The 25,833-nt window shown below is 44.6% G+C and overlaps 3 protein-coding genes across 4 annotated transcripts; 2 read left to right on the top strand and 1 right to left on the bottom strand.

Moving 5' to 3' along the window:
* Positions 1 to 1,284: 1,284 nt before the first annotated feature.
* Positions 1,285 to 7,547, top strand: xkr7a (XK related 7a). The gene is made up of 3 exons (XM_021567197.3): positions 1,285 to 2,067; positions 4,336 to 4,535; positions 5,104 to 7,547. Exons 1-3 carry the CDS (start codon positions 1,343 to 1,345, stop codon positions 6,060 to 6,062), a joined length of 1,884 nt encoding a protein of 627 aa, XP_021422872.3. The 5' UTR covers positions 1,285 to 1,342; the 3' UTR covers positions 6,063 to 7,547.
* LOC110492739 (CDK5 and ABL1 enzyme substrate 2) lies at positions 7,547 to 21,563 on the top strand. Of its 2 annotated transcripts, XM_036945813.2 has the most exons (9): positions 7,547 to 9,621; positions 10,525 to 10,620; positions 15,236 to 15,313; positions 15,448 to 15,553; positions 15,633 to 15,804; positions 15,929 to 16,026; positions 18,169 to 18,275; positions 18,462 to 18,666; positions 18,837 to 21,563. In XM_036945813.2, exons 1-9 carry the CDS (start codon positions 9,047 to 9,049, stop codon positions 18,975 to 18,977), a joined length of 1,578 nt encoding a protein of 525 aa, XP_036801708.2. In that variant the 5' UTR covers positions 7,547 to 9,046; the 3' UTR covers positions 18,978 to 21,563. The 2 variants fall into 2 exon arrangements, with proteins under 2 accessions (XP_036801708.2, XP_090059166.1); XM_090203040.1 differs by lacking the exon at positions 15,236 to 15,313.
* On the bottom strand, positions 21,552 to 25,100 carry LOC110492740 (proteasomal ubiquitin receptor ADRM1). The gene is made up of 10 exons (XM_021567200.3): positions 24,965 to 25,100; positions 24,505 to 24,720; positions 24,256 to 24,372; positions 23,947 to 24,070; positions 23,672 to 23,758; positions 23,411 to 23,492; positions 22,998 to 23,242; positions 22,617 to 22,774; positions 22,298 to 22,400; positions 21,552 to 22,067 (listed from the first exon to the last, which is right to left on the bottom strand). The coding sequence occupies exons 2-10, from the start codon at positions 24,709 to 24,711 to the stop codon at positions 21,970 to 21,972; spliced, it is 1,221 nt and encodes a 406-aa protein (XP_021422875.1). The 5' UTR covers positions 24,712 to 24,720; positions 24,965 to 25,100; the 3' UTR covers positions 21,552 to 21,969.
* Between the last annotated feature and the right edge of the window lie 733 nt (positions 25,101 to 25,833).

Genomic DNA, 25,833 nt, shown 5'->3' on the forward strand with positions numbered 1-25,833 from the left:
CTGCCATTGTTGTCGAAGCAGAGGACATGTACAGCATCAGATACATACACTGAGTGCACAAAACTTTAGGAACACTTACTCTTTCCTTGACATAGACTGACTAGGTGAATCCAAGTGACAGATAAAATCCCTTATTGATGTCACCTGTTAAATTCACTTCAATCAGTGTAGATGAAGTGGGGGAGACAGGTTAAAGAAGGATTTTTAAGCCTTGAACCAATTGAGACATGGTGTGCCATTCAGAGGGTGAATGGGAAAGCCACCTCTGCCTGGCCTCTGCCTGGGGCCTCCAAATCACTAAGTCCGCCCCTGCCACCAGTAGGTGTCAGTATAATTACAGACTGTACCAGGAGACATGGGCTCCCGAGTGGTGCAGTGGTCTAATGCACTACAGTCCCTGGTTTGAATCCAGGCTGTATCACATCAGGCCGTGATTGGGAGTCCCATAGGGTGGCGCACAATTGGTCCAGCGTCGTCCGGGTTAGGCCGGGGTAGGCCTTCATTGTAATTAAGAATTTGTTCTTAACCGACTTGCCTAGTTAAATAAAGGTTACATTTAAAAATATACATCATTAAATAGGGGCCTGCTTTTAGACAGGTTTGACAGGTCTATGTGTGTCACACCATCATAGTATGCCTTTCTTGGTATTTAATAGGTAGTCTATTAAGACATGTTTCCAGTACAGTATCTTTGTGGCACATGGATCATGTAGGCCTTAACTACACAGAGGAGCAACAATCTCCTTTACAGCAAATTAGGCCTACTCATATAAAGCAAAGTACTGAATGCACTTGCAAAATGACATTTTAACATCTGCTATGTTAGGTTTCCCCACCTGGCGGCGCACTGGTGATTTAATTTCGCCTCCCAAGTTTTCTGAGCCCCCCCACACATTTTTTTTTTCAATGGTCATTGTTGGACATAAAAGACAGTAAAAACACCAGGAACTCAGCTCCAAGTGATTTGAATTATTCCCGCTCATTCCCACTCATAATAGAGAGACAGGTGATCGTATATAAATATAAGCAAGGCTTGAAATTATTATATTTTAGTCAAACTAAACATTACATATGCAGTCTACAAATTATTTGTAATTATGTTCCGGGCCCCTGACCATCCGCTCAACATAAAATCGGCCCGGGGCTGAATCTAGTTGATGATCCGTGTGCTGTGTTGTCAAAACGGCCATCTCAGCACAGTTCGGTTCAGCACCGATGAAACGTCCAACTGTTTCATCATGGCTCCCCCTGCCAGTGCAAATGCAGTCTTAAAGAAAACCGCACAATCATTAATCGTATGATGATCTAGCGTGCTAACATTTTACTGTTAATTTTCTATCATATGGTAGAGCTAAATAAATCACATTTTTCGTCAGGATTTATTATGAAATATCGTTTTCGCTTTCCCACCTCCCCTCTCCTTTCCTCCCTCCCATTCTCCCCCACACACTCAGGCATTCACACATATACGCGACCCCTCCCCCCTTCCATCATTTTCTCATCTCCCTTGCCCACTCTCTTCTCTAAAACAAACATGGCCGCTAAATCTGATGGTGCACCCGTCTCGTTGCGAAATGACATCCCGCCCGAGTGCCTGTCCGGTTCAGCTCAACGTTCGCCTCAGTGCCACCCTGCTAGGAAGCGCTACTCGCTCCTCGACTGTAGCTGGACGATATGTGCACTTTTGGTGTTCTTTTCGGACGGGGCCTCAGACCTGTGGCTGGCCGCGGACTACTACCTCAGGCGGAACTACTGGTGGTTTGCATTGACACTGGTCTTCGTGATAGTTCCGTCTGTGGTGGTTCAGGTGTTGAGTTTTAGGTGGTTCGCCTATGATTATTCGGATACCAACGACAGTAGCACAGCCGCAGCTGCCGTGGTCGCAGCATCCGGAGCGAAGAGCCATTTCAGCACCAAGGACAGCGAGCAAGGGGGCGCTGGCCGCGATGCTGCGGTCGGGGCATTGCCTACGACCGGCACTATGGGAGGCGCCCGGGGCTGCTGCAGAGCCTTTATGTGGCTCTTTCAATGCTTCATCCATATATTTCAGCTAGCACAGGTCTGGAGGTAAGATCACTCATACACGGATACTGTCCTGGCTTGAACGTGTGTGTGTGTGTGTGTATGTGTGTGTGTGTGTGTGTGTGTGTGTGTGTGAGAGAGAGAGAGAGACGGGGTTCTGCTTAGATGGTGATCAAAACATTATTATATCCCTACTAGGCTACTATGTTTGGGTTTGTTGTAACAGCTCAATTTGAAACATTATTGTTAAAACATCTCCTAATTTCAGCCTTTTCCCTACTAAACTAAACTCGCCCAGAGAAGGCTACTCTATTCACAAAGTCGATATGTCTTTTGTATCACTTTCTTTGACGTCTGGTAACGAGGTTAGGGAGTTGTAGGCTCCTCCCCCCTCACGAGCTTCTAGGTCAATAATCTCCCGGGGAAAATCGTCTACTCATCCACACCATTCGCTTTATGAACACACACATCCCATTTGTCTTTCTTCCATCGTTTGAGTGTGAAAGTGTCAGATCTTCTGTGAGATGGGGAGTGTTAGGATTTGGTATCAGGACATGGATTTCCTATGTTATGGATTTTCTATCTATGCCTTGCATGCCAAAATTATTGTGAAAAATAGGCTAGACATGTTAGGAGGATGTAACAAATATATCTTAGCCTCATTACATTTCACAGTGCAGATATATTGCTCTGTAGGTCTACAGATACAGTAGTCTTCAGAATCAGCCACAGAAGTAGTAGTCTTGGAATCAGCCATAGTCTGTGATGATTGGTTTTGACAGGCTCTAGCTGTTGCCTTGAACTGTAGTGAGAAGATTGGTAGGCTAATAGTATTCACAGCAGCCAGTGATATGGACCTCAGAGGCAAATAATTAATTATCTATGTCCTTCTATCCCCCACCCTCTCTCTCTCTCTCTCTTTCTCTCTCTATCATTGTTCCCCTGGGACAGAAAGTAAGTTTACATAGCTAGGCAACTGTATGTCAATTACATGTGAGGGATCGACCTTCAGGTCAATTCACTGTCACTTGAATGAGTCTGCCGGCACATGATCTACTGTAGAAACACTGTTTGAATAGACAACCACACCATAATTTCTTTCTTTGCAAAATCAGTTTTCACTGCATCTGTATCTTTAAACTCTGCATCATTGGGAAAGGTTTGTAAGCAAGTGTTTCACTGTAAAGTCTACGCCAGTTGAATTCAGTGCATGTGATAAATCAAATTTGTTTTGATTTGATTTTAGATTACTCCATGGGCAGGATTTACATATTCTTTATTTCCTGGTATAGATTGAGACACGGTACAGTCCCATCTATTGAAAGTCTCTGAGACAAAGTGGTATTAGCTGTAATGCCATTAAAGCTGTTGTGTGTGCTCTGTTCCATGCTGCTGGTCTTGGACTGGCGTGTCTGCACATTAAAGAGGATTACCATTGAGTGTTTTACCCTCAGGTGTTAACTCTGGAATGAACTGTCACTGATACACAGACAGACAGGTGCACAGGGATAGAGGCGAGTAAAGGCTAGTGATGCTGATCTGGGGTCAGCAAAGCATGTTGTCATTATATTTAAATCAGCTTGGATGATATTAGATGGGAGTGGCATGGCAGGATGCTTTTGGATCACTTTGAATGAGAATAATCATCAGTGGGAAACAAAAGCATGCATTTATGTGTGTGCTGTGTGTATATGACATCCCCAGGCAGAGGAAACCAGAACAGAAAGGGTTATACTAACTCCCTCCTGGTTCACTGGGCTCATTGAGATACTATAGGACAGGGCTCTGTTTTGTCCCATCCTCCCTCTAGCCATCACCAATCCACATTTAGTTCCTGTTCCTCCATCACAGAGACACATTTCTCTTTCACACAATCAGTCAGAGGTAATGACGCATGACAAAAACAGTCACTCCATTTAGAGAGGTTGATGTCAAATGAGAAAGTATCATTTTATATTGTCAAAGCGATCACTTCTGTAGCCTGGAGAGGACAGGGTGAAGTGACCAGACCGATTCAGGCTCAGTGGCACTCTACCAAGAGACAAACTATTACCCGTTTTTCTGTCTGGATGGAGTGACAGCTCCCAGGCTGTCTGGAGAGTTGGAAGTTCAGTTGCTAGAATGAGGCTGAACTAAGGCTGCAATGAGCCATCTGTCTTGGAATGGTGCTGTCATGTGGATATAACAGATTGATATGGAGTGTTTCTTGATAGCTGGAGATTCTTCTCTCGCAAAAAAATGTGACATGATTCCAATATCATACTCATGCCCTTCCCTCTCTGTCCCTCCCTTTTCCTGTCTGATGTTCCACAGGTATGTCCATGCCTTGTACTTGGGGGTGCAGAGTCGCTGGCGTGGGGACCATGAGCGCCGTCATTTCTACTGGCGCATGATGTTTGAGAGCGCTGACATCAGCATGCTACGCCTGCTGGAGTCCTTCCTGAAGAGCGCCCCCCAGCTGGTCCTGCAGCTAAGCATCATGGTCCAGGCCAGTCAGGTCCTCCCGCTGCAGGGTGAGTCACGGTCTAAACACAAATACTGTCTTGAACCTTAATAATTACTAGTGGCATGACCATCTCAAACTCCCCAATACAATCCACTGTGATGGCCTATCCTTGACATTGACAGGTCCTTTACTGTACTAATCACCATCTCAAACTATCCAGTATCTTGACGCATTCTATACCCAAACCCATTTATATTGCTTATGCCTATACCTTAATAATCACTCACTAGTGACATCACCCTCTGAAACTCCCCTAAACGTGACATCACTCAGTCAGAACTGCCAGATTTTCAATCCACAACATCCTTCATTTAAAAATGCCTACACAAAGATGGGTGAAAGCTGACACAAATTCTGGCATACTGGTCTGGATTGTAGGAATGTTTCCCCGGCCTGAAGCATTCCTTAGACTACAAAGGAGCGTTCTGCTTCACATGACACTCAGCTCAGCAGCGAGTTCTTTTAATCTCATGACTGCCAGACCCTTTTACACTGCTAAACCTCTACTTTTCTTTCCTGTCTCTCTCTCTTTCTGCCTGCCTCCTGTCTCTCCCTGCCTCTATCTCTCTCTCCAGGCCTCTCAGCCTCTGCCTCGCTGGTGTCCCTGTCCTGGATGATCGCCTCCTACCAGAAGGTTCTGAGGGACTCCCGGGACGACAAGCTGCCCATGTCCTACAAGGCCGTCATTGTGCAAATCCTGTGGCACCTGTTTACCATCGGAGCCCGTACGATGGCCTTTGCCCTGTTCGCCTCCGTATTCCAGCTCTACTTTGGTATCTTCATTGTGGCCCATTGGTGCATCATGACATTCTGGATCATACAAGGCGAAACAGACTTCTGCATGTCCAAATGGGAGGAGATCATCTATAACATGGTGGTCGGCATTGTGTATGTCTTCTGTTGGTTTAGCGTGAGGGAGGGGCGCACACGCTGCCGTATGCTCGTCTACAGTGTGGTTGTATTTATTGAGAACGTGGCACTCACCACATTCTGGTATCTGTACCGCGCCCCACAGATGTCAGACTTCAATGCCCTGCTCACAGTGTGTATGGTGGCCAGTAGCTACGCTCTGGGCACCTTCTTTATGTTTGTATACTACTGCCTGCTGCACCCTGACGGTCCTATCTCAGGGTGGGGATGGGGGGTGCCGGAGGAGATAGCAGTGGAGTCCTGCCTTTCCCCAGCTTCCTCTCTCCCTCCAGATGTAGTGGCCAGCCCCCCCAGGACCCTGCAGAGGACTAAAGGGGGAGACCGTGAGCAGATGGGAGGGGCTAACTCAGACGTGTTTCTGGTACGAACACTTAAAAGAGGAGTCAAGGCTACTCTCCCACCCCTTGCCCCTAGTACAGAGGGGCCAGTCATCCGTATTGACTTGCCCAGGAAGAAGTACCCTGCCTGGGATGCCCACTTCATCGACCGCCGGCTGCGCAAAACCATCCTGGTGCTCGAGGGTGCTGCTCCGGTCACACCAAGGATCCAGTACCGCTGTCTAGGCTCTCCCACAGAGGTGATGGAGTATGAGACCACGGTGTGAACCGCAGAGAGTGCTGTTACTCAACTGGCGTCCAGCCAGCCGGTAAGGCCCCACAGTGGCACACAGCTGACTAACTCCCTCTGAGGATCAGTCCAGTTCTGCTCTGTCGCCCGTCGGTGTTGTGAAGCATCAAGGGTACACTGACATGGAGAGGTGGAGTGTGTCCAAATGTTTTCACATCAAAGGTCTGGGACAGATACACAATGTCTAATGTGGCTTAAGTAGGTGACTAGGTGAGGTGTGTATTTTGGTGTCAGTATAATTTCTCAGGTTAGGGGGATGGTACAGGGAGGGTTATGGGCCAGGGGTCAGAGGTTAGGGATCAGTGAACATGCAGAGGGACACAGAAAGAGGAGCTGGGCTTTGTGGCTAGCTGTCAATCAGAGGGAAACCATCCTCAATGAACGTGCTTCAAAATAATGTCCTCTCAAGCCAAGACAAATACCATTAGAGACAATACCTAAACCTTATGAATACCTATGACAATATTTCTGTTAATTTATGATGATAATACACCATAACAGTAAATAAGTCACATGGGTATGCTTAATACATATCCATCTATTTGAGCTACTGGAACAGGACATTTTGACCTGAAGATGACAATGGAATATCTTACTGCTGTGTGTGATTTGTCATAGCTATTTATGCATGTTTAAGTAATCTCAAAGCCTTAATAAGTTGTCTAAAATCCATAGGACGATTTCTAAAGAGCAAGGGAACTTGAAAAAATTGATTGAGATGAATGTTCAGTACACTATGTTTTCTACAGTTGGTGTGGTATTACAACAACATTCGTGTAGTACAACAAATAGAAAGTAGGCTGGATACAGAATGTGCAGGATTGCTGCACCATGGATTGCTATATTATGTCTAACTTATCTGGACTCCGGATGCCATGTATAAAATAGTTTAGATTTCTCTCAATCTTCATGATGATGATACAGTATGTGCTTTTTGTGTATCTAGGTTGTCATTGCTCCATAAATAAGTGTTCTATCTGTCTAGCACTAAAAATTGAGCGTATTAACTTTAAATCCAGAAGAAGAAGACAGAACCATGTGGCTGAGAGGCTGAAACTGGGAGCAATTTTATGTGAGGAGCGGGTGCACATGTGTATGTTGTACATTGGGGTTCATATGATATTGTGTTGTAGAAAGATGCTGTCCAGTTAACTCAATTATCCTGTTAGCACGCAGATGAATACAGTATCTCCACATAGCCACAGAACTATGAAGCCACGGCTCCATGTTGGTGCTATCTGTTGAGTCTGTGTATAACACCACGGCTTAACTTATACAGTGTTCTGGTCTGGATTCATCCATCAAACCATACTGGTTTGGCTGGGCTGTACCTCAAACACACATACCAGAATCAAAGCCTTAAACGGGTCTTTCCAGACTGTTGCTGGTCACTGCAGAAAAAAAGAACAAAGACTTTCATTATGTTGTTGTTGAGAAAATAAAGAGCAATGTGTTTACCTTCTATGACCAAGTCATTCTTTCAATGTGTGATTTTCAGTAACCAAATGCATCCACAGTTATCCAAAATATAGTTAATTATCCGAAATATACATACATGTACAGTACATGTGGGAACTGGTCATCTTTTAGGTCAGTTAAATACAGTTATCAAACTACTATAGAATGGTTTAAATGTGAATCATACAATTAGACAGACGGACAGAGACAGATGGAGAGAAAGACCGAGCGAATCATTCTACTAAAGTGACAGATTGTTCTGATTAGATTGCCCAGTGGTAAACAGCTAAATCCTGTCTCATGTAGCAGTGGATCAGTGGATTATGAAACACAACTCTGTTGGCTGCTGGCACCTGAGTCCAGCCAGAGGTCATTGGGCCAGGTGGGGCTGTGTCCACAAAATTATTTATTATTTATCATCACTTTCAACAGAAAACAGTTCACTGCCCAGCCACTCTTATCTCATATAGGGGCACAATATTGAAAATCTGCAGCACAATGTAATTCAATATAAATTATCACTGACCTTCTCAATGTAGTTGGCTGTTATAAATAAGATCCATATACTTACCATGAAGTGCACCGATTGGTGAAATTAAATGAGTAAATAGGACCCTAATAATTTATGTAAAAATATATTGGTTAAGATTTCCAAAGATGTCCAAAGTTTTGCTGAATAAATGCATAGGCTCTAATGTATAACAATACCTTGGCTATGCCTATGATGTATCTATCCGTTGTACCTACAGTATGTATCTCTACCCATTGTAACGATGTATCTACCAGTTGTTACAAATTCCTCTCTAGCATCTGTAGCTTAGTTGGTAAAGCATTGCTTTGGATGCCAGGATAGTTTGTTCATCCCCATGCATAAAACATATGCACACAGGACATAGGTCGCTTTAGATAAAAAAGTGTCTGCTAAATGGCATATATACACTGAGTGGACAAAACATCATGGACACCTGCTCTCTCCACGACACACTGACCAGGTGAAAGCTATGACCCCTTATTGATATCACTTAAATCTGCCTTAATCAGTGTAGATGAAGGGAGGAGGCAGGTTAAAGAATGATTGTTAAGCCTTGGACAATTGAGAAATGGATTGTGTGTGTGTGTGTGCCATTCAGAGGATGAATGGGCAAGTAACATATTGAAGTGCGTTTGAACAGGGTTGTGTCAATAACTGCAACGCTTTCCCTTGTGTATCAAGACTGGTCCACCACCCAAAGGACATCCAGCCATCTTGACACAACTGTGGGAAGTATTGGAGTCAAAATGGGCCAGCATCCCTGTGGAACGCTTTCGACACCTTGTTGAGTCCATGCCCCGACAAAATTGAGGCTGTTCTGAGGACAAAAGGTGTTCCTAATGTTTGGTATACTCAGTGTACATCTCACAGCCAATCCGCTAGAACGAACTTATTTACATAATGATACGTCCGAACCAATCATCTTATGGTGGGTGTGGAGTTGTCCTCTCGCCGGCTAAATTCGTTCCTCAATGCGCACAATCAATCATTATAGTACTAGAATGGCGACTGCTGCGTGCGGTCGTCAGTGTAAAACAGGCGGTAATACTGCCAAATCACAAAAAGAACACCTGCGAAAAGGTAAAGACTCACAACGGAGACAGGCGGCTCTTTCTTTCCTGAACAACATATCTCTAGACGGACGGCCTTTATATCATCTCAGCAATGGAAACCTCGGTCAAAGGGACGCCGCCGAGCTCCGAAGTCGAGACGCCGCCGGGGCACAGGCGATTGGACACACTCAATTTTCACCGTGCACCTACGGAACCTTCCCCCATGTATCACCCTACTTGGCCGGTGGCGCTGCTACTACTGTGGCGGGGATTGGGGGACTGAGCCCAGTCCTACCTAATTTGGGTATGTCTACAGACACTGGCGCAAGTGTTGCTGTGGGGTGCCGTGAGGTGTTGTTTGAGGGTGTAGACACCATAGTACCCCCAGATACCCCCCTGTCCCCCATTTCTGGACCTCAGACCTTCAATCCAATTGCCAAATCGCCATCTGTGCTCCAGACTCTGAATTCCGTGCCGGGGGATACACGTCAAAGGTACACGTCAAAAATATTATCTAGATACACACTTTTTATTAGGGTGGTAAACAATCAGGGATCTGTCATGATGACCATCCGTCGGGACTGTAGGTGTAACTAACTGCTTTTGTATTCATTGTAACAAACATGGGCTGTTTCAACGTTTGACAGAATAGGCCTGACTTATAAAGGTGTTCTTACTTCCGCATATTGCCAACAGGTACTTTCATTATAGAAATCAATGGTTATTCAAATGGGAACAGTTTACTAGACCTACCTTCGAAATTGTCGTTAAAAAAGCAACGTTTTTCTCAAGACAATAATATTATGATTATATATTTTTATATTGTCAGCTGCCCTATTGAGAAAATCGTATCTGCCCGTCAAGGTCTGATAAAAAAACAACCTTGCAGGCAGCTAGCTACAAGTGCTGCACAATATATCCCTAAGTAAAACTAAAAGCTCATCCAATTATTTGATGTAGTTCTTACATATTTTGTTTATTGGGTTGCATATTTTAACAAAATTATCTACGGTTTGTGTAAGTAAACAATACAATAATTGTCAGACATTGTCCTGTGTTTTCATCTCTCCCTCGCCCACCCAACATCTTTCTCTCCTTCTCTCTGATCATCTTTTAAAAAAAAAAAAGACAATTACTCAAATGACTTCAATTCCCTGTCAGATAAGATTGTAATTTTGGCATTGTTATTCAAATATGTGATGTGAAGAAATCTACAAGGTTTTTATTTATTATTTCAAGAACATTGTTAATTCCCCTCATGTACAGACTTAGTCTACTTCCATATTCTACAACTCACTGAGAAATGATATGCTTGCTATCTGTTGGTCCAGACATTAGACATGATTAATGTTGACGTTTTTAATTGACAACTCTTTTGGGGTACTCCATTGTCGTAGATCACGGAATCATTCGGGCTCTCCAGGACCCGCAAGGGTGGCCAAGAAGGTCCACTTTATCAAGAGTATGAGGCAATATGACACGAGAGGCAGCAGGTGAGTTAAAGTAGTAAATGAGAATGCAGAAGATGTTGAGCAAACCATGTATTCTAATGAAACGGACAACCAAAACATAACTTTCTTCTGTGGGATCAAGGCATTCTAAATGGTATGTTTGTGTACTCCATGGAATACAGTAAATTAGTTACCATGAATTGATAATGGTAATGTCTAGAAAAGAGGGAAGAAGATTGCAAAGGCCTTAAGTTTTTTTTCCATGAAGTAACTTCACAGCCGGTTCCATATTAAGCCTGGTTGCAATGAAACGCATACATTTGGTTTTTAACTAAGAGACCTGCTGGAACTTGGACCGCTAACTTAGCTAGACCCCTAAATGAGTAGCAGCAGGACTGTGTGAATTGAATCACCCGTGGAAACAAATCAAAACACCAAAGAGCTGCCCTGTGGAAATATAACCCTCTCTGGCAATAACAGTAAAACACCCCTTATGTAAGATGGGACTGAAATATCATGCTCAGGCTACACCCAGCCTATTCTATCTCCGTTGAACTTTGTCTCTTACTCAATGTGTTTTCGTGAGTGAGTATAGGGCTACGGCTGCAGCTGTTAGGTTGTCTTTTAGAAAGAAAAGTTCCCCTGGGGACATGCATATAAGACACGCATCTAATCTGTTTCAACAAGGCAAACAACACAGTTTTAGAACCCTGCTCTTTTCACCCTACCTGAAGATGACTTAATCATAGACAATATCACACCCATAGTCTCCTGTGTATCATGTGTCATGCGAATACAGTATCGCATGTTGCTGACGCGTTGTAAGATCGTTTAGCAATAACCAGAGCCTTGTATTTAGAGTTGGGACACTGAGGTTTCTGCATCATGTGACCATTTTTATATGGCACTGCAGCCATTGTTAGCGCCCCACGAATAGCCTCAATTTGTCGGGGCATGGACTACAAGGTGTTGAAAGCGTTCCACAGGGATGCTGGCCCATGTTGACTCCAATGCCTCCCACACACGGGAAACTGTTGATTTGTGAAAGATCCGGCCGCGTTGCAGTTCTTGACACAAACCGGTGCGCCTGGCACCTACTACCATACCCCATTCAAAGGCACTTAAATCTTTTGCCTTGCCCATTCGCCCTCTGAATGGCACACATACACAATCCATGTCTCAATTGTCTCAAAGCTTAAAAATCCTTCTTTACCCTCTCATCCCCTTCACCTACACTGGTTTGATGTGGATTTAACAAGTGACATCAACGATGTAGCACCTTTCACCTGGACTCACCTGGTTAGTCTATATTATGGAACAAGCAGGTGTTCCTAATGTTTTGTACACATGGTCATGTCTAAAATGAGCATTATAGTGCATTTACATGACACTTCAAAATGATATGGAGCCATGTTAGTGCTCCATTAGCATGGGGAAATATTTAAATAATACTATGTAACTGAATGTCTAGAATTGGGCCACCTTTTAGAACGTTTTATATTGTTCCAACTCTTTAATATATGCCTCTGGCAATAACCAGTTTCCCAACGTTTCTGTCTTTGCTTATAAACTTGTATTTAGTCTATACAGAGCATTGGAGTAACTGTAAAACCACTGGAGTGGATGAGAAAGGGGATTTAAAAAGTGTATGTATTTCCCCCTTGGTGAGATAAGCTTCTCTTATCCAAGGTCTGGCCTGAGCTTTAGCTACAAGGCTGAAATCCCAAAGGAGAGGCTGCTGGGCTGGCGTTGTATGTTATTGACTGGTGTGTTGTGAGGGCTGGCTCCTTTAGCGGCTGTGTGTAGATTTAGGCTGTCTATAGATAGGCCTAAGTGCTATGGCTGGATGTTTACAGCTGCTTTGAGCTTACTCTGTAAACTGTCAGCAGATTTATACTGCACTGGTTGCGTACACGTTTTGTAGTTTCTCACTCAAATGTCTACTCTTGTGCTGAGGTTGACTGGCTGAAGTAGCTTTGTTGGCTGACGCGGTTGACAGTATACCATGTTTTCGCCCTGGTGATGTACATTATAGTTTAGTCATTTAGCAGACGCTCTTATCCGGAGCGACTTACAGTTAGTACATTCAACTTAAGATGGCGAGGTGGGACAACCACATCACAGTCATAGTAAGTAAATTTTTCCTCAAACACACGAACATCTCATTCCAAAATCATGGTTATTAATATGGAGTTGGTCCCCTTTTTGCTGCTATAACAGCGTCCGGTTCAGCAGCCGTTCTGTGAGCTTGTGTGGCCTACCACTTCGCGGCTGAGCCATTGTGCCTCCGAGACATTTCCACTTCACAATGAGAAAAGCACTTACAATTGACCGGGTCAGCTCTAGTAGGGCAGAACTTTGACGAATTGACTTGTTGGAAAGGTGGCATCCTGTGACTGTGCCACGTTGTAAGTCACTTCAGTAAGGCTATTCTACTGCTAATGTTTGTCTTTGAAGATTCCAAATCCAATCATTTGAAGGGATGTCCACATACTTTTGGCCTTGTGTAGCTATCAACAAAGTCTGAGCTAGTAAGAGGGAAAAGAGTCAAGTGTGATTGTTTAAAAAAAAATTTGCTGTGGGATTATTTAACATGTTTTTGGAAGATGGGACTTTGCTGTCCTAGCTTCATTTACATCTCAGTCATTTAGCAGATGCTCTTCTCCAGAGCGACTTACAGGAGTAATTAGGGTAAAGTGTCTTGCTCAAGGTCACATCGACAGATTTTTCACCTAGTCGGCTTGGGGATTCGAACCAGCAACTTTTAACTGCTAGGCTACCTGCCGCCCACAAAATGGTGCCCTTTAGTGCACTGTTTTGTACAGGGGCCAGAGAACAGGGTGCCCTTTACTGACTAGGACTTTATTCCTTCCCTGAACTCTGGGCCTCCATGGCCTTCTGCATCTTCTCAATCATCCACCCGGGAACCGTAAAAGGCTTCAATTCAACTGGGGTCATTTTCAGGTCAGGGCAATGTTTGTAATCGTTACTCAGAGACAGGTCCTGGACATACTCTTCAATAAGGAGATGGGCCATCTTTCCACCTGTGGCTCTCGTATGCTTGTCTCTCTGCCAACCAGTGTTTGTCCTGGGCGTCTGATGGTTCACGGTGTGGAAGGCAGCGGATAGATCTAGGAGGATGAGAACAGAGGAGAGAGTCAGCTTTGGCAGTGCTGTGAACCTTTGTGACACAATGCTCATCTGTCAGTCTGGTTAAGTGACCCGTCTTGAAGCCTGACTTTTTAGGGTCAAGAAGATTGTTCTGAGCGAGAGAGTGAGATAGTTGGTCAGAGACAGCACGCTCAAGTGTTTGGGAAGGAAAAGAAAAGGCATACTGGTCTGTTGTTTTTTTTTTTTTTTTACACATTACAGGGGTCAAGTGTTAGTTTCTTGAGGAGGGGAGCGACTCTGGAAATTTTGAAGTCTGAGCGGATGCAGCCAGTGGTCAGGGGTGAGGAGGGGATGGGGTAGTGGTCATGGATGAGGAATGGGAGGAGGGGATACAGCCAGTGGTCAGGGATGAGGAGGGGATGGGGTAGTGGTCAGGGATGAGGAATGGGAGGAGGGATACAGCCAGTGGTCAGGGATGGGGTAGTGGTCAGGGATGAGAAATGGGAGGAGGGGATGCAGCCAGTGGTCAGGGGTGAGGAGGGGATGGGGTAGTTGTCAGGGATGAGGAATGGGAGGAGGGGATACAGCCAGTGGTCAGGGATGAGGAGGGGATGGGGTAGTGGTCAGGGATGAGGAATGGGAGGACGGGATACAGCCAGTAGTCAGGGAGGAGGGGATGGGGTAGTGCGGCAGGTTGTCTGGCGGCCGGACCTCACTAGTCGCAGGATTTCATCTGGAGAGAGGGGAGAAAGAGGTCCAGGCATAGGGTAGTTCTGTGTGAGTGAGACCAGTGGACTCAATAGGCTGAGTTAATGAGGAGTGGATGTTGTCAACTTTCTTTTCAAAGTGGTTGACAAAGTTGTCCTCAGAGAGGGTTGAGGATTAACGAGGGAGGAGAAGGTGGAAAATAGTTTCCTAGGGTTAGAGGCAAAAACTTGAAATGTATAGTGGTAGAAAGTGGCTTTAGCAGCAGATACAGATGAAGAGAAGGTGGAAAGGAGAGAGTGAAAGGATGATAGGTCCTCTGTAACTTTTCACTCAGCTGCCCACAGCCCTGTTCTGTAAACTCACAATGAGTCACTCAGTCACGGAGCAGGAGGGGAGGGTCGAGCCGGCCGGGAGGAAAGGGGACAGTGCAAGTCATAGGATGTGGAAAGGGAGGAGAGGCAGAACCAGGGGACTGAAGGGAGAAGGATTTAGCAGAAGGGAGATATGATAGAAGAGGAGAGAGTAGTGAGAGAGAGAGCGCAACGATTGCAATGGCCGCATGATTATCTGAATAGGGGCTGAGTTGCTAGGGTTGGGGGAACATGAGACAGAAAAGGAAACCGTAGTGATCAGAGACCTGGAGGGGGGGGTTGCCTTGAGATTAGTAGGCGAACAGCCTCTAGTAAAGATGAGGTCAAGCGTATTGCCTGCCTTGTGTATTTATTGTACTAATAAGTGCAGTACTAATGCTGTAGATGGCTGTAGTGTGACTGGCTGTTTCTGTAGCCTGACACTGCATATGTTTTGTGTGCCTGTACTTGCTATCTATGTCCTGCAGGATTATGCTGATTTGTGCCAAGCGGTCTCTATGTGCTGCTTTCTCAGTGCTGCCCTATGGAGAATGTATTCACCTCAGGTACAAACACACAACCCCAACCAACTACAGGTGTCATGTATCGCCCTCAGGAAAGGAGTTGTTATAATGATCTCAGGCTTTAATGTGGAGCTGCATGATGGTGACATGAGTAGTTTCTCTTCCTGCCCACCCAGTGACCCAAAGCTGGATGCTCAGAGACAACGGCTGTCCTCTGGGGTTGGCTCTGACCTGTTCCCTGGCCTGGAGGGCCTTGAGGTGGAGCTAGGGGCATATGGAAAGGTAAGGTTGAACTGGAGAGGGCGATTACGTACTATCTGTCTGTGCTTTGTGTTAGTTAACATGTGTATTTCCTCTTCAGACGGTATCGTACGCCCGATTCCTTTTCCCAACTAATGCCCTGGTGAGGTCGAAGAGCAGTGGACCACTAGAGCCCAGCACAACACAGACACCCCTATCCCGTTACCGAGGCAACGGCCAGAAGAACTACACCAACCCGTCTCGACTCAACAGCACCATAGGACAGGACCCGAGTACGCTCCACTTCACTAGAATAGAGGCTTACATGCACTCTCTCTCTCTCTCCTCTGGCAAATTGTTTTTGCAATCATTACTGTGTGTGTGTGTTCTCATTTGATTTAATCCCCATTTTTACAGGTATAGAAGACCTGGCAGACTATGATCCCTACCTACTCAGTGACCCTCAGTGGCCTTGCGGGAGACACAAGAGAGTTCTTATATTTGCATCCTATATGGTAAGCGTTCATATGAAATTATACATGCAACACATGACTTTGTGACTAGACAATACATCACAAGACACACTGACAGTCCAGAATGCACTTATTTTGTACAGTAGCACCATTATAAACTAAAACAATAAAGACATTTTATGACTAGTAAACTTCACTGCACATAATAAAAATGACATATCATGGCATTGTTGAGTAATTGTTTCTGATTGGCTTGAAGGGCATTCTAGAGCATGCATTATTTCCCTACAACACACGGTACAATGAAGTGGCTATAGTTCTATGTTAGAACTGCTTTTAAAAGCGAAAGACGACTTGAAAACATTTATTGGCATTGTTGAATTTGATCTTCATAATAGCAAGCTAGAACTCATGGTTTGGTTAGCTAAACTACCAAGTCTCTTTGGTAACCAAGGCAACTACTGTCAACTTGCTAGCTACTTCAGTGGATGTTGAACACATTTCTACCTGCAAATGAAAACATTTCTAGGGGTAAATTATAGCCATGGTATAAAAGGGATAATCAACTCGGGGCTCTACGCGTTCTCTGGAAAATAATGCAACTCTGTGGAAGGACAGTTCCACCTTCCATGTCGATCATTATTTTCCAGAGAACACACAGCCCCTCGTAGATGATGGAATCTCTTACATGGAATCTCTATAAATAGGATGAAAGCAAAGTTCTCATATTTATCAATCAGCAGGGTGGCTAGGAAAAACTCCCTAGAAAGTCAGGAACCTAGGAAGAAACCTAGAGAGGAACCAGGCTCTGAGGGGTGACCAGTCTTCTCCTGGCTGTGCTGGAATGAGATTATAACAGTACATGGCTAAGATGTTCATATATGACCAGCAGGGTCAAATGATAATCATCACAGTCATTGTAGAGGGTGCAACAGGTCAGCACCTCAGGAGTAAATGTCAGGTGGCTTTTCATAGCCGAGCGTTTAGAGTTAGAGACAGCAAGTGCGGTAGAGAGAGGGAGTCGAAAACAGCAGTTCCGGGACAAGGTAGCATGTCTGGTGAACAGGTCAGGGTTCCATAGCTGCAGGCAGAACAGTTGAAACTGCAGCAGCAGCACTACCAGGTGGACTGGGGACAGCAAGGAGTCATCCGGCCAGGTAGTCCTGAGGCAAGGTCCCAGGGCTCAGGTCTTCCGGAAGAGGGTGAGAGCGAGAGAATTGGAGGGAGCATACTTAAATTCACACAGGACACTGGATAAGACAGGATAAATACTCCAGATATAACAGACTGACCCTAGCCCCCGACACAAACTATTGCAGCATAAATACTGGAGACTGAGACAGGACGGGTCGGGAGACACTGTGGCCCTGTCCGCCGATATCCCCAAACAGGGCCAACCAGACAGGATATAACCCCACCCACTTTACCAAATTATAGCCCTCACACCACTAGAGGGATATTTTCAAACCACCAATTTACTATCTTGAGACATGGTTGACTATAGCCCACAAAGATCTCTCCCACGGCACAAACCCGAGGGGGGCGCCAACCCGGACAGGACGATCACGTCAGTGACTCAGCCCACTCAAGTGACGCACCCCTCCTAGGGACGGCATGGAAGAGCACCAGTGACTCAGCCCCCGTAATAGGGTTAGCGACAGAAAATGCCGGTGGAGAGCAGGGAACCGGCCAAGCAGAGACGGCAAGGGCGGTTTGTCACTCCAGTGCCTTTCCGTTCACCTTCACACCCCTGGGACAGACTACACTCAATCATAGGACCTACTGAAGAGATGAGTCTTCAATAAAGACATAAAGGTTGAGACTGAGTCTGCGCTTTCACATGGATAGTCAGACTATTCCATAAAAATTGAGCTCCATAGGAGAAAGCCCTGCCTCCAGCTGTTTGCTTAGAAATTCTAGGGACAATAAGGAGGCCTGCGTCTTGTGACCATAGCGTACGTGTAGGTATGTACAGCAAGACCAAATCGGAGAGATGGGTAGGAGCAAGCCCATGTAATGCTTTGTAGGTTAGCAGTAAAACCTTAATCGGCCCTGGCCTTAACAGGAAGCCAGTGTAGAGAGGCTGGCACTGGAGTAATATACAATTGTGGGGTTCTCGTCGAGATTCTAACAGCTGTGCTTAGCAATAACTGAAGTTTATTTATCTTGTTCCCTGTCTTCCAGACGACTGTTATTGAGTACGTGAAGCCGTCGGACCTGAAAAAAGACATGAATGAGACGTTCAAGGAGAAGTTCCCCCATATCAAACTGACCCTCAGCAAGATAAGAAGGTGCAGACATGAACACAGATGTAACAAGTCAACACATTCTTTTTTTTAAATCCACTGTCTATATCTATGTCTGAAACTCCCCTTTGTGTCTTTGTCTCCAAACCATGCATTTACAGGTGCAAATCCTGCATACCTGCCTACCATGGACACCCATGTGTAACCAATAACCTCTCTCCTGTTTGACAGCCTGAAGCGGGACATGCGTGCGGTGGGAGAGGAGTGCAGTCTGCAGCCAGTCACGGTGGCCATGGCCTTTGTGTACTTTGAGAAGCTGGTGCTGCAGGGCCGCCTGAACAAGCAAAACAGGAAGCTGGTGTCTGCTGCCTGCGTCCTGCTGGCAGCCAAGATCAGCAGTGATCTGAAGAAGCAGGAGGTCCGACAGCTGATTGACGTGAGTGATGTAAATTCTTACATGTACATTTTAAGAAATTTCTTACATGCACTTTTTCTCACAGGATAACTAAGTTTGTTTTCTATGAATTGTTAGTGATCATAGTTCGATTCTTAACCATCTTAACACTACAACCCCCCCCCCCCTCCCCTCCGTCCATGGTTGAGCAGAAGCTGGAGGAGCGTTTTCGTATAAACCGGCGGGAGTTGATTCCATTGGAGTTCCCTGTCCTGGTTGCCTTGGAGATGGGGCTCTACCTCCCTGACAGCAAGGTCATGCCGCACTACCGCAGGCTGGTGCAGCAGGGCTAGGCTGGAGCCTGGAGGTGGCCTGAATCACTGGCCTGGGTCCAGTTTGGATATTTAAGTCCTGATGATATTGATTGGAAATGCTGATCCTGGATCATCACCTGGAGGGAGGCATTTTCTTCCCTAGAATATGTTTAGGTGTAGCAGACATGTCCCTTATTCAAATTGGGGGGGTTTGGTGCTCAATATTTATTTTGAATTTTTCTTTATCACCATATGAAAGATTAAGAGTGTTTTCCGCAAAAATATTGGACTGATTTTTCTTTGTTTTGATTAGATTCTTATTGCGTTCGCTTGTACCGAACTTCTTTCTGTGGTGTGTATTGCATTCTGATCAATATATATATTTTTTAAACCATGTCTATTTGTACAAACAGTACAAGTTAACTATTTATTGAAAAATAGCTCCAACTGGGTGTGGGGTAGCATCCCAATGGGGGTGTCTTTAAGTACACACAGAGAGGAGGCTTTGATGTTGATGGTTGTTATATCAGTTTGAAATAATTTAATGTACTGTCCAAAGGTGCAGAAAGGTCATTTTTATGTGTAAATGGTGCCTGGTGTTATCTTTGCTCATTTATAGCTCAAATCAGTTTATTTGTCGCATACACTGATTTGCAGATGTTATCGCAGGTGCTGCGAAATGCTTGTCTCTAGCGCCAACAGTGCAGTAATGTCTAGCAAAACAACACACACGTTCAGTACCAGTCAAAAGTTTGGACACACCAACTCATTCAAAGGTTTTCATTTTATTTTTTACTATTTTCTACATTGTAGAATAATAGTGAAGATGTCAACTATGAAATAACATGTATGGAATCATATAGTAACCAAAAAAGTGTTAATCAAATTATATTTCAAATTATATACTGTTGATAACAGCTTTGCACACTCTTGGCATTCTCTCAACCAGCTTCACTTTTCCAATCGTCTTGAAGGAGTTCCCACATATGCTGAGGATTTGTTGGCTCCTTTTCCTACACTCTGCGGTCCAACTCATCCCAAACCAAATGTGTTATTTCATAGTTTTGATGTCTTCACTATTATTCTACAATTGAATGAGTAGATGTGTCAACTTTTGACTGGTACTGTTTATATAAACGCAACATGTAAAGTGTTGGTCCCATGTTTCACGAGCGGAAATAAAATATCCTAGGAATGTTCCTTATGCACAAAAAAGCTTATTTCTCTCAAATGTTATGCACAAGCCAATTGCATGCTCCCTCAACTTGAGACATCTTTGGTGTTGTGGCAACTGCACATTTTTAGTGGCCTTTTATTGTCCCCAGCACAAAGTGCCCCTGTGTAATGATCATGCTCTTTAGTCAGCTTCTTGACATGCCAAACCTGTCAGGTGGATGGATTATCTTGGTAAAGTGGAAATGCTCACTAACAGGGATGTAAACAAATTTGTGCACTAACGTTGAGAGAAATGAGCTTTTTGTGCATATGGAAAATTACTGGGATCTTTTATTTCATCTCATGAAACATAGGCCCACTTTACGTGTGTGTGCGCACTCGCTAGCTTGTTTATATGACTATTTCTTCACTTGCTGTGAAAATGACACATCAATCATTGGTCTTAAAGTCTCAATATGATTGTTTGTGTTATTGAGGGAATTGTGGGCTGGCCAGAGTGCCACTTTATACTATACTGTAGAAGCATCAGTCATTGTATCATTTGTTTGGAACTTGTGGTTTTGTACAGCTTGGATGTTTTTGTATTGACCTTCTTGGGTTGGCACTGTAGCTGCTTTTAACTTAATTTTGTACACTTTAAATCCACACTCACTGTGCAAACCACTGCCTATTTGCTGGCTGGAAACGTGTTGGCAGTGTCAATCTAGACCACAAATGACTTTTCTTCTGTGACGGTTGATAAATCAAACTTCCTATCATTACTTGGTTGCTGTTCTGTCAACATCCAGGGATAGGATTTGCAATAAGTATTCTTACCCTATTGTTCAATGTGCTGGATCATCCACGAGCCAGTTATCATATTTTTAAGTTCTCAGGAAATATTTTTGAAATAAAGTCCCCCCCCCCCCTGGATCTTATCAAACAAACAAAAGGAGATCTCTGGAATGAGTGCAGGTAGAAAGCAGTTAATTGTGTGTGAAATGTCCTAAAGTTACATGTATTTAGCTATTTTACAGTATTTCTCATGTATTTATTTTCATCAGTGTTGGCTCACGCCACTCAACATACAGTAAGAAGTGCCTAAAACCACAGTTTAATAATGATCTGTCCTATCCTGATGTTATTCCCTCTTATTTCACTTCGTCTTGTTGCTGTCGAGTGTTCCACCACATCTGTGAAAGTCATGGAAAATTGCAGACTGCTTAATGTATCTTAGTATCTGGACAGACCTGTTGTGTGAATCTCATTGTGTGTGATCTTGGAGAAAACGTTTTGTACAGTAACATGGAGGAATTGCTCATTTCTGCTGTGGTGTGAATTGGTCTCCGTTTTGCAAATGTATGCTTAAATTACCTCATGTCATTTGTTTAGAATGTGAAAATGTTGTGCTTTATGGATGGTGTCAATTTTGTAAAAGTAGTGTTAAATTATCAAATGTTTTTTTCTGACCATGTGACTGGAGTTTTTATTTTATTTGTCAGGAAGCTACAGGTCACAGATTGGCACATGCAACTGTCACTGGTCTACCAGTCCTAACCAGCCGCAGTAATCTGGTTCGCAACATATCAGGGAAAACATTTCATGTTGTGTTGAATCAAGCTCTGAGGATGTACATAAATCATTTGTTATAATTGAACAGGAGAGGTTAGCTCTATTCGATGTGTCGCTGAAGCATGAGAGATTGAATAGAGCCTTGGCTGTCTTACATTACTTTTTTCTTTTTTTTAAATATCTCAATTCTGAGTACATGTACAGAGGTAAATGGTCTACAGCTTCAGTGCTCTGAACAACATCACCACAACCAGTAAATCATTTAAATAAAATACATTAAGTTAAACAGAACTAACAGAGGGTCCTAATCCAAACTCATATCTTCATCCTTTTTGTCTTTGGCGTCATCCTCATGGTCAGACTTGCTGTCTGTCTCCATGGCTTTAGCAAAAGCCTCAACGTCTGGAAGAGAGGATAGTTCAATTTCACTCATGATACAAAACAGCAGGAAATAACCTTAATGATGTTATGGAAATCCTTATTAAAAATTGTTGACACTAATGTCAATGTTAAGTAGGAATGTCTGCACAGGCAGGAGACTGCATGCTTGTGTTCTCTTTAAACAATGGAATGTACAGACAAAGGCCCCTGTGTTTACGTTCATGCATTGTACGCAGATACAGGACACTGACCTCCTTTGTTAGCTGCGTCCACAGCTTCTGTTGGCAGACCAAACTGGTTCATTAAAGGCCCCAACTGCCCCGACGCCAGGGCACTGCTGAACAGACTCATGGCCTACAGAGAGAATAATCCCTGCTTTACATCGTACACACAGTAGTAGACCAAATGTGTCACTCAAGCGGTAGCTAAAAGAAAAGCAACCAAGATCACGTCTATCCATACTAATCGTGTACTGAGAGAACACTGCCACACAGTCTGTCAACTGATGCTCTAGTGTACTCTACACAGAAAGAGAGCACTGCTCAACACACTCTGAGCAGTGTGTTATACCTGCTGAAACTGTGGAGAGGTGAGTGTGTTGTGGAGCTCGTCGGTGCTCTGAGGCAGGGACTCTCCTGTCGGCAGAAAGGGCAGCAGCCTCTCCTGGACCTCAGCATTGGCCAGAATAGGAGCCATGATCTCAGGGGTCACTACACTGGCCAGGTCCACTGTAGCGAGAACAAACAGTCAGTCATTCATATTTCATACAGACAGACACACATACGGAGGGCTAGATCATGGATCTACTGCTGCGAGGTTTTTTATTCAACTGGTAACAGCATGACTAAAGTTCCTTATTTCCCCTGTAAAATGATTCAAGAGACTCTTAATTGCTCTTTCTGTTCTAAACCGTTGTGTGCTGGGCTATAATTTATATGTTTAGTCCCTCACCTCCCTGCCCAGCCGCAGGTACGTTCATGGTTGCTAGGATACTCTGCAGGTCACTCAGCTGGATGGGCTGGGTGGGGCTGGCTGCCCCGGCTGCGATGGAGGGGGCAACCGGGATGGTGGGTGAGGCCATGGGTGACGCTGCACTGGTGGCAGACGGGGTGATGGGTGTGGTTGGCACCTGGGAGGAGCCCAGCCGGGTGGCAGCAGAGGTAGAGGTGGGGGTGACAGCAGGAGATTGAGATGGACTGAGAGGGACCAGAAAGAGAGCAACTAAATTGTAATAAATGTAGAATAAGCCATCTGTAAAAGTTGGTTAATAAGTAGTAAATGTGTAGTCTGAGCTGGAGAGAAAGTGCATAAATGTACAAAATGATTGAATGTATTAGTGAAGTGACTCCGTAGGTTTGTGGTACCTTGAAGAGGAGTTGCCGGCTGCAGGACCTCCACTACTGAGCAGGCTGGCCAGGCCTGGTCCAGCCAGGGCCCCAAGACCTCCTACAGACAGACAGGTGGACATATTCAGACGCGTTGCAATGAATGACAACCCAATAAAGTCAGGTACTCCAGTCCAAAACACATTCTTGGTCAATCCAGCTGTCAGCTGTTGTAAGCACATTGCTACGTGGGGTAAAAATATTACTGTACAGAGTACTTTGCAGACTGCCAAGACTTACCAAGACCACCTAGTCCAGTTGGTCCAATGAGCTGCATGAGCTGGTTGTGACTCATGTTACCGAGCAGACTCTGCAGTCCACCCTCACCTAGGACAGGAGGAAGAATGCAAAATGTTCAGAACGGATCAGCACATCATGCACAAAGGAGAGGCTGAGTATTCTGAGAATGCACTGCTAAAAACAATTGCCATCTTCCTGTGTCAACATGCCACAGTACCTTTGCTCTCTGTTTGTGAGTGTGTGCACTGTGCCGTGCACCCTTCCTTAATCCTTACCCCCCAGAGCAGACAGTTCATGCCCGCTGTTGCCTCCACTGCCAAGGGCCCCAGGCATGGGAGGGTTGTTCAGATACTCATTCACTTTACGACAGTACTCCTCATCCTTTTCAGTTTTGGGCTCCTACAACAGGGAAATATAAATAAGTGTATTACACCAGGAACTTATTTTCTCATACAATCAGCTGCTGATAACATTACCTTCCTCTGCAGAGAAATATGCAAAGGAGGCAGAGTGATATGAAATAAACAAAAGAGGCAGGGGTGTGGATTACGTAACGTCAGTATCTTTAAACGGCCATTACACACCTGCATCCAGAAGAACAGCCTCTTGGAGCCAGCCTTGAACTTCAGCACAAACACCCGACCAGTTGTGCACTGGTTCACTCTCTTGAACTCACAATCATCTGGGAAGATGATCAGGTCCTGAACAGGGACAACCATATTCATCACAAGGGTTAGTTAGCCATGACAACACAAAGGACAGAGAGAGAGAAAGAGGTGGTGTAAGAGAATATGGTGGTGCAGTTTCAGCACCAACAGAAAAGTGCCACTGACATCGTCCACGTTTCCAGAGGTCCGATCCTTCCAACAGAAATGAATGAGGGAGTCGTCGGTTTGCTGAACATAGACTTGTCCCTTGCGCTTGTCTGGAGTCACCGTGCTACCCTTCATGGTCATCTTCCCGGCCCGAAACTCAACCAGGAATTTGCTAGAGGAGCCGCGGGACCCCGACACCAGACTGGGAAACAGAGCTCCCGACATGATGATGATCTGGCGTTGTGCAAATAGAAGCGAAATTATGACAAACAGTGACAAACGTTGGCTTGCAGTTTACAGCTAGCTAACCGGTACTCCGTTAGCTAACGTTACCCAGTGAGTCAGCTAACGACGTTACCGAATTTAGCTACCTATGTAAACGATGGAGCAACCGAACCTTAAAATGCATTATTATCCTGAATTCAAAACGTAGCTACTCTCTTAGCTAATAGAGGCAATAAATATAACACCAATTTACATTTTACTTTGAGATCGAAGATGCGAGATGGCCTTGGAATCAGATTGCACCAGTAGCTACTAGAGACTATTAGCATTCTGCCAGCAGCACAAACGAGAACATCACGTTGTTGTGGTAATGAGGAAACCTTCAAAATAAATCCATGCATTTCAAAACATTGCAATGAAGATAACTCAATCAAAAGGTATTGAATTCTAATCAATAGCCGCTTGTATTGTGCCAACAAGAAAAGCTAATGGGTAATTCATAAAAACGAATACAAAAAATGTAAATTAAAAAATAAGACCAATGAAATATTACATTGTTGACACTGGTATGTTCAGAATGTTGGGCTGTAGATAGAAAACTGTTCTACCTATCTCAGCTAAAGTGGGGTGGAAAACACTCAGTTGGGTCTCTAATAACCAAATATGGTTGGTTTTTGAGGGAGATGTGTCACACGGCCTGCTGCTGGCTTTTCACACAGCCCCTCAATTAATTCCATTGTAATAGACTGCACATGGGATACATATCGGCTTGTAGAGAAAAAACGTTTCAGTAGGGTCTCTACTGACCAAATATGTGTAGTTTCTTTGGGGGGGGGGGGGGGGGGGTGGGGGGGGGGGGGGGGGGGGGGGGGCTGTGTCGCACATATCCAACAACACCGTTCTCCACCTCCACCACATAGCCCCCAATGCCATAAACTGTAATAGACTGTACATGGGACACCCTACTGAGTATTTTCCACCCTACTTTGGCTGAGACAGGTAGTAAAGTTTTTTTTCTCTACAGGCCAATAAGTATCCCACATAACGTGTATTGCATTACAGTAAATGGAGTGGGTGGAGTAAGGAGTCCCCAACACTCTGTATTAAACCTGCTGCCTAGCA

This window comes from Oncorhynchus mykiss, chromosome 16, assembly GCF_057628025.1.
Source record: "Oncorhynchus mykiss isolate SJ-2025 chromosome 16, ASM5762802v1, whole genome shotgun sequence".
In the NCBI taxonomy this organism is placed as follows: domain Eukaryota; kingdom Metazoa; phylum Chordata; class Actinopteri; order Salmoniformes; family Salmonidae; genus Oncorhynchus; species Oncorhynchus mykiss.

What these genes read in the sequence shown, in the direction of transcription:
- xkr7a (XM_021567197.3), top strand. Translation starts at nt 1,343, where the DNA reads ATGGTAGAGCTAAATAAATCACATTTTTCGTCAGGATTTATTATGAAA. An exon ending in CAGCTAGCACAGGTCTGGAG is followed by an intron (nt 2,068 to 4,335) that starts GTAAGATCACTC and finishes GATGTTCCACAG; the next exon opens with GTATGTCCATGCCTTGTACT. An exon ending in TCAGGTCCTCCCGCTGCAGG is followed by an intron (nt 4,536 to 5,103) that starts GTGAGTCACGGT and finishes CTCTCTCTCCAG; the next exon opens with GCCTCTCAGCCTCTGCCTCG.
- LOC110492739 (XM_036945813.2), top strand. Translation starts at nt 9,047, where the DNA reads ATGCGCACAATCAATCATTATAGTACTAGAATGGCGACTGCTGCGTGC. An exon ending in TATGACACGAGAGGCAGCAG is followed by an intron (nt 10,621 to 15,235) that starts GTGAGTTAAAGT and finishes TATGTCCTGCAG; the next exon opens with GATTATGCTGATTTGTGCCA. An exon ending in CACCATAGGACAGGACCCGA is followed by an intron (nt 15,805 to 15,928) that starts GTACGCTCCACT and finishes CCATTTTTACAG; the next exon opens with GTATAGAAGACCTGGCAGAC.
- LOC110492740 (XM_021567200.3), bottom strand. Translation starts at nt 24,711, where the DNA reads ATGTCGGGAGCTCTGTTTCCCAGTCTGGTGTCGGGGTCCCGCGGCTCC. An exon ending in GGCTGTTCTTCTGGATGCAG is followed by an intron (nt 24,071 to 24,255) that starts GTGTGTAATGGC and finishes TCCCTGTTGTAG; the next exon opens with GAGCCCAAAACTGAAAAGGA. An exon ending in GCCGGCAACTCCTCTTCAAG is followed by an intron (nt 23,243 to 23,410) that starts GTACCACAAACC and finishes GGTCCCTCTCAG; the next exon opens with TCCATCTCAATCTCCTGCTG.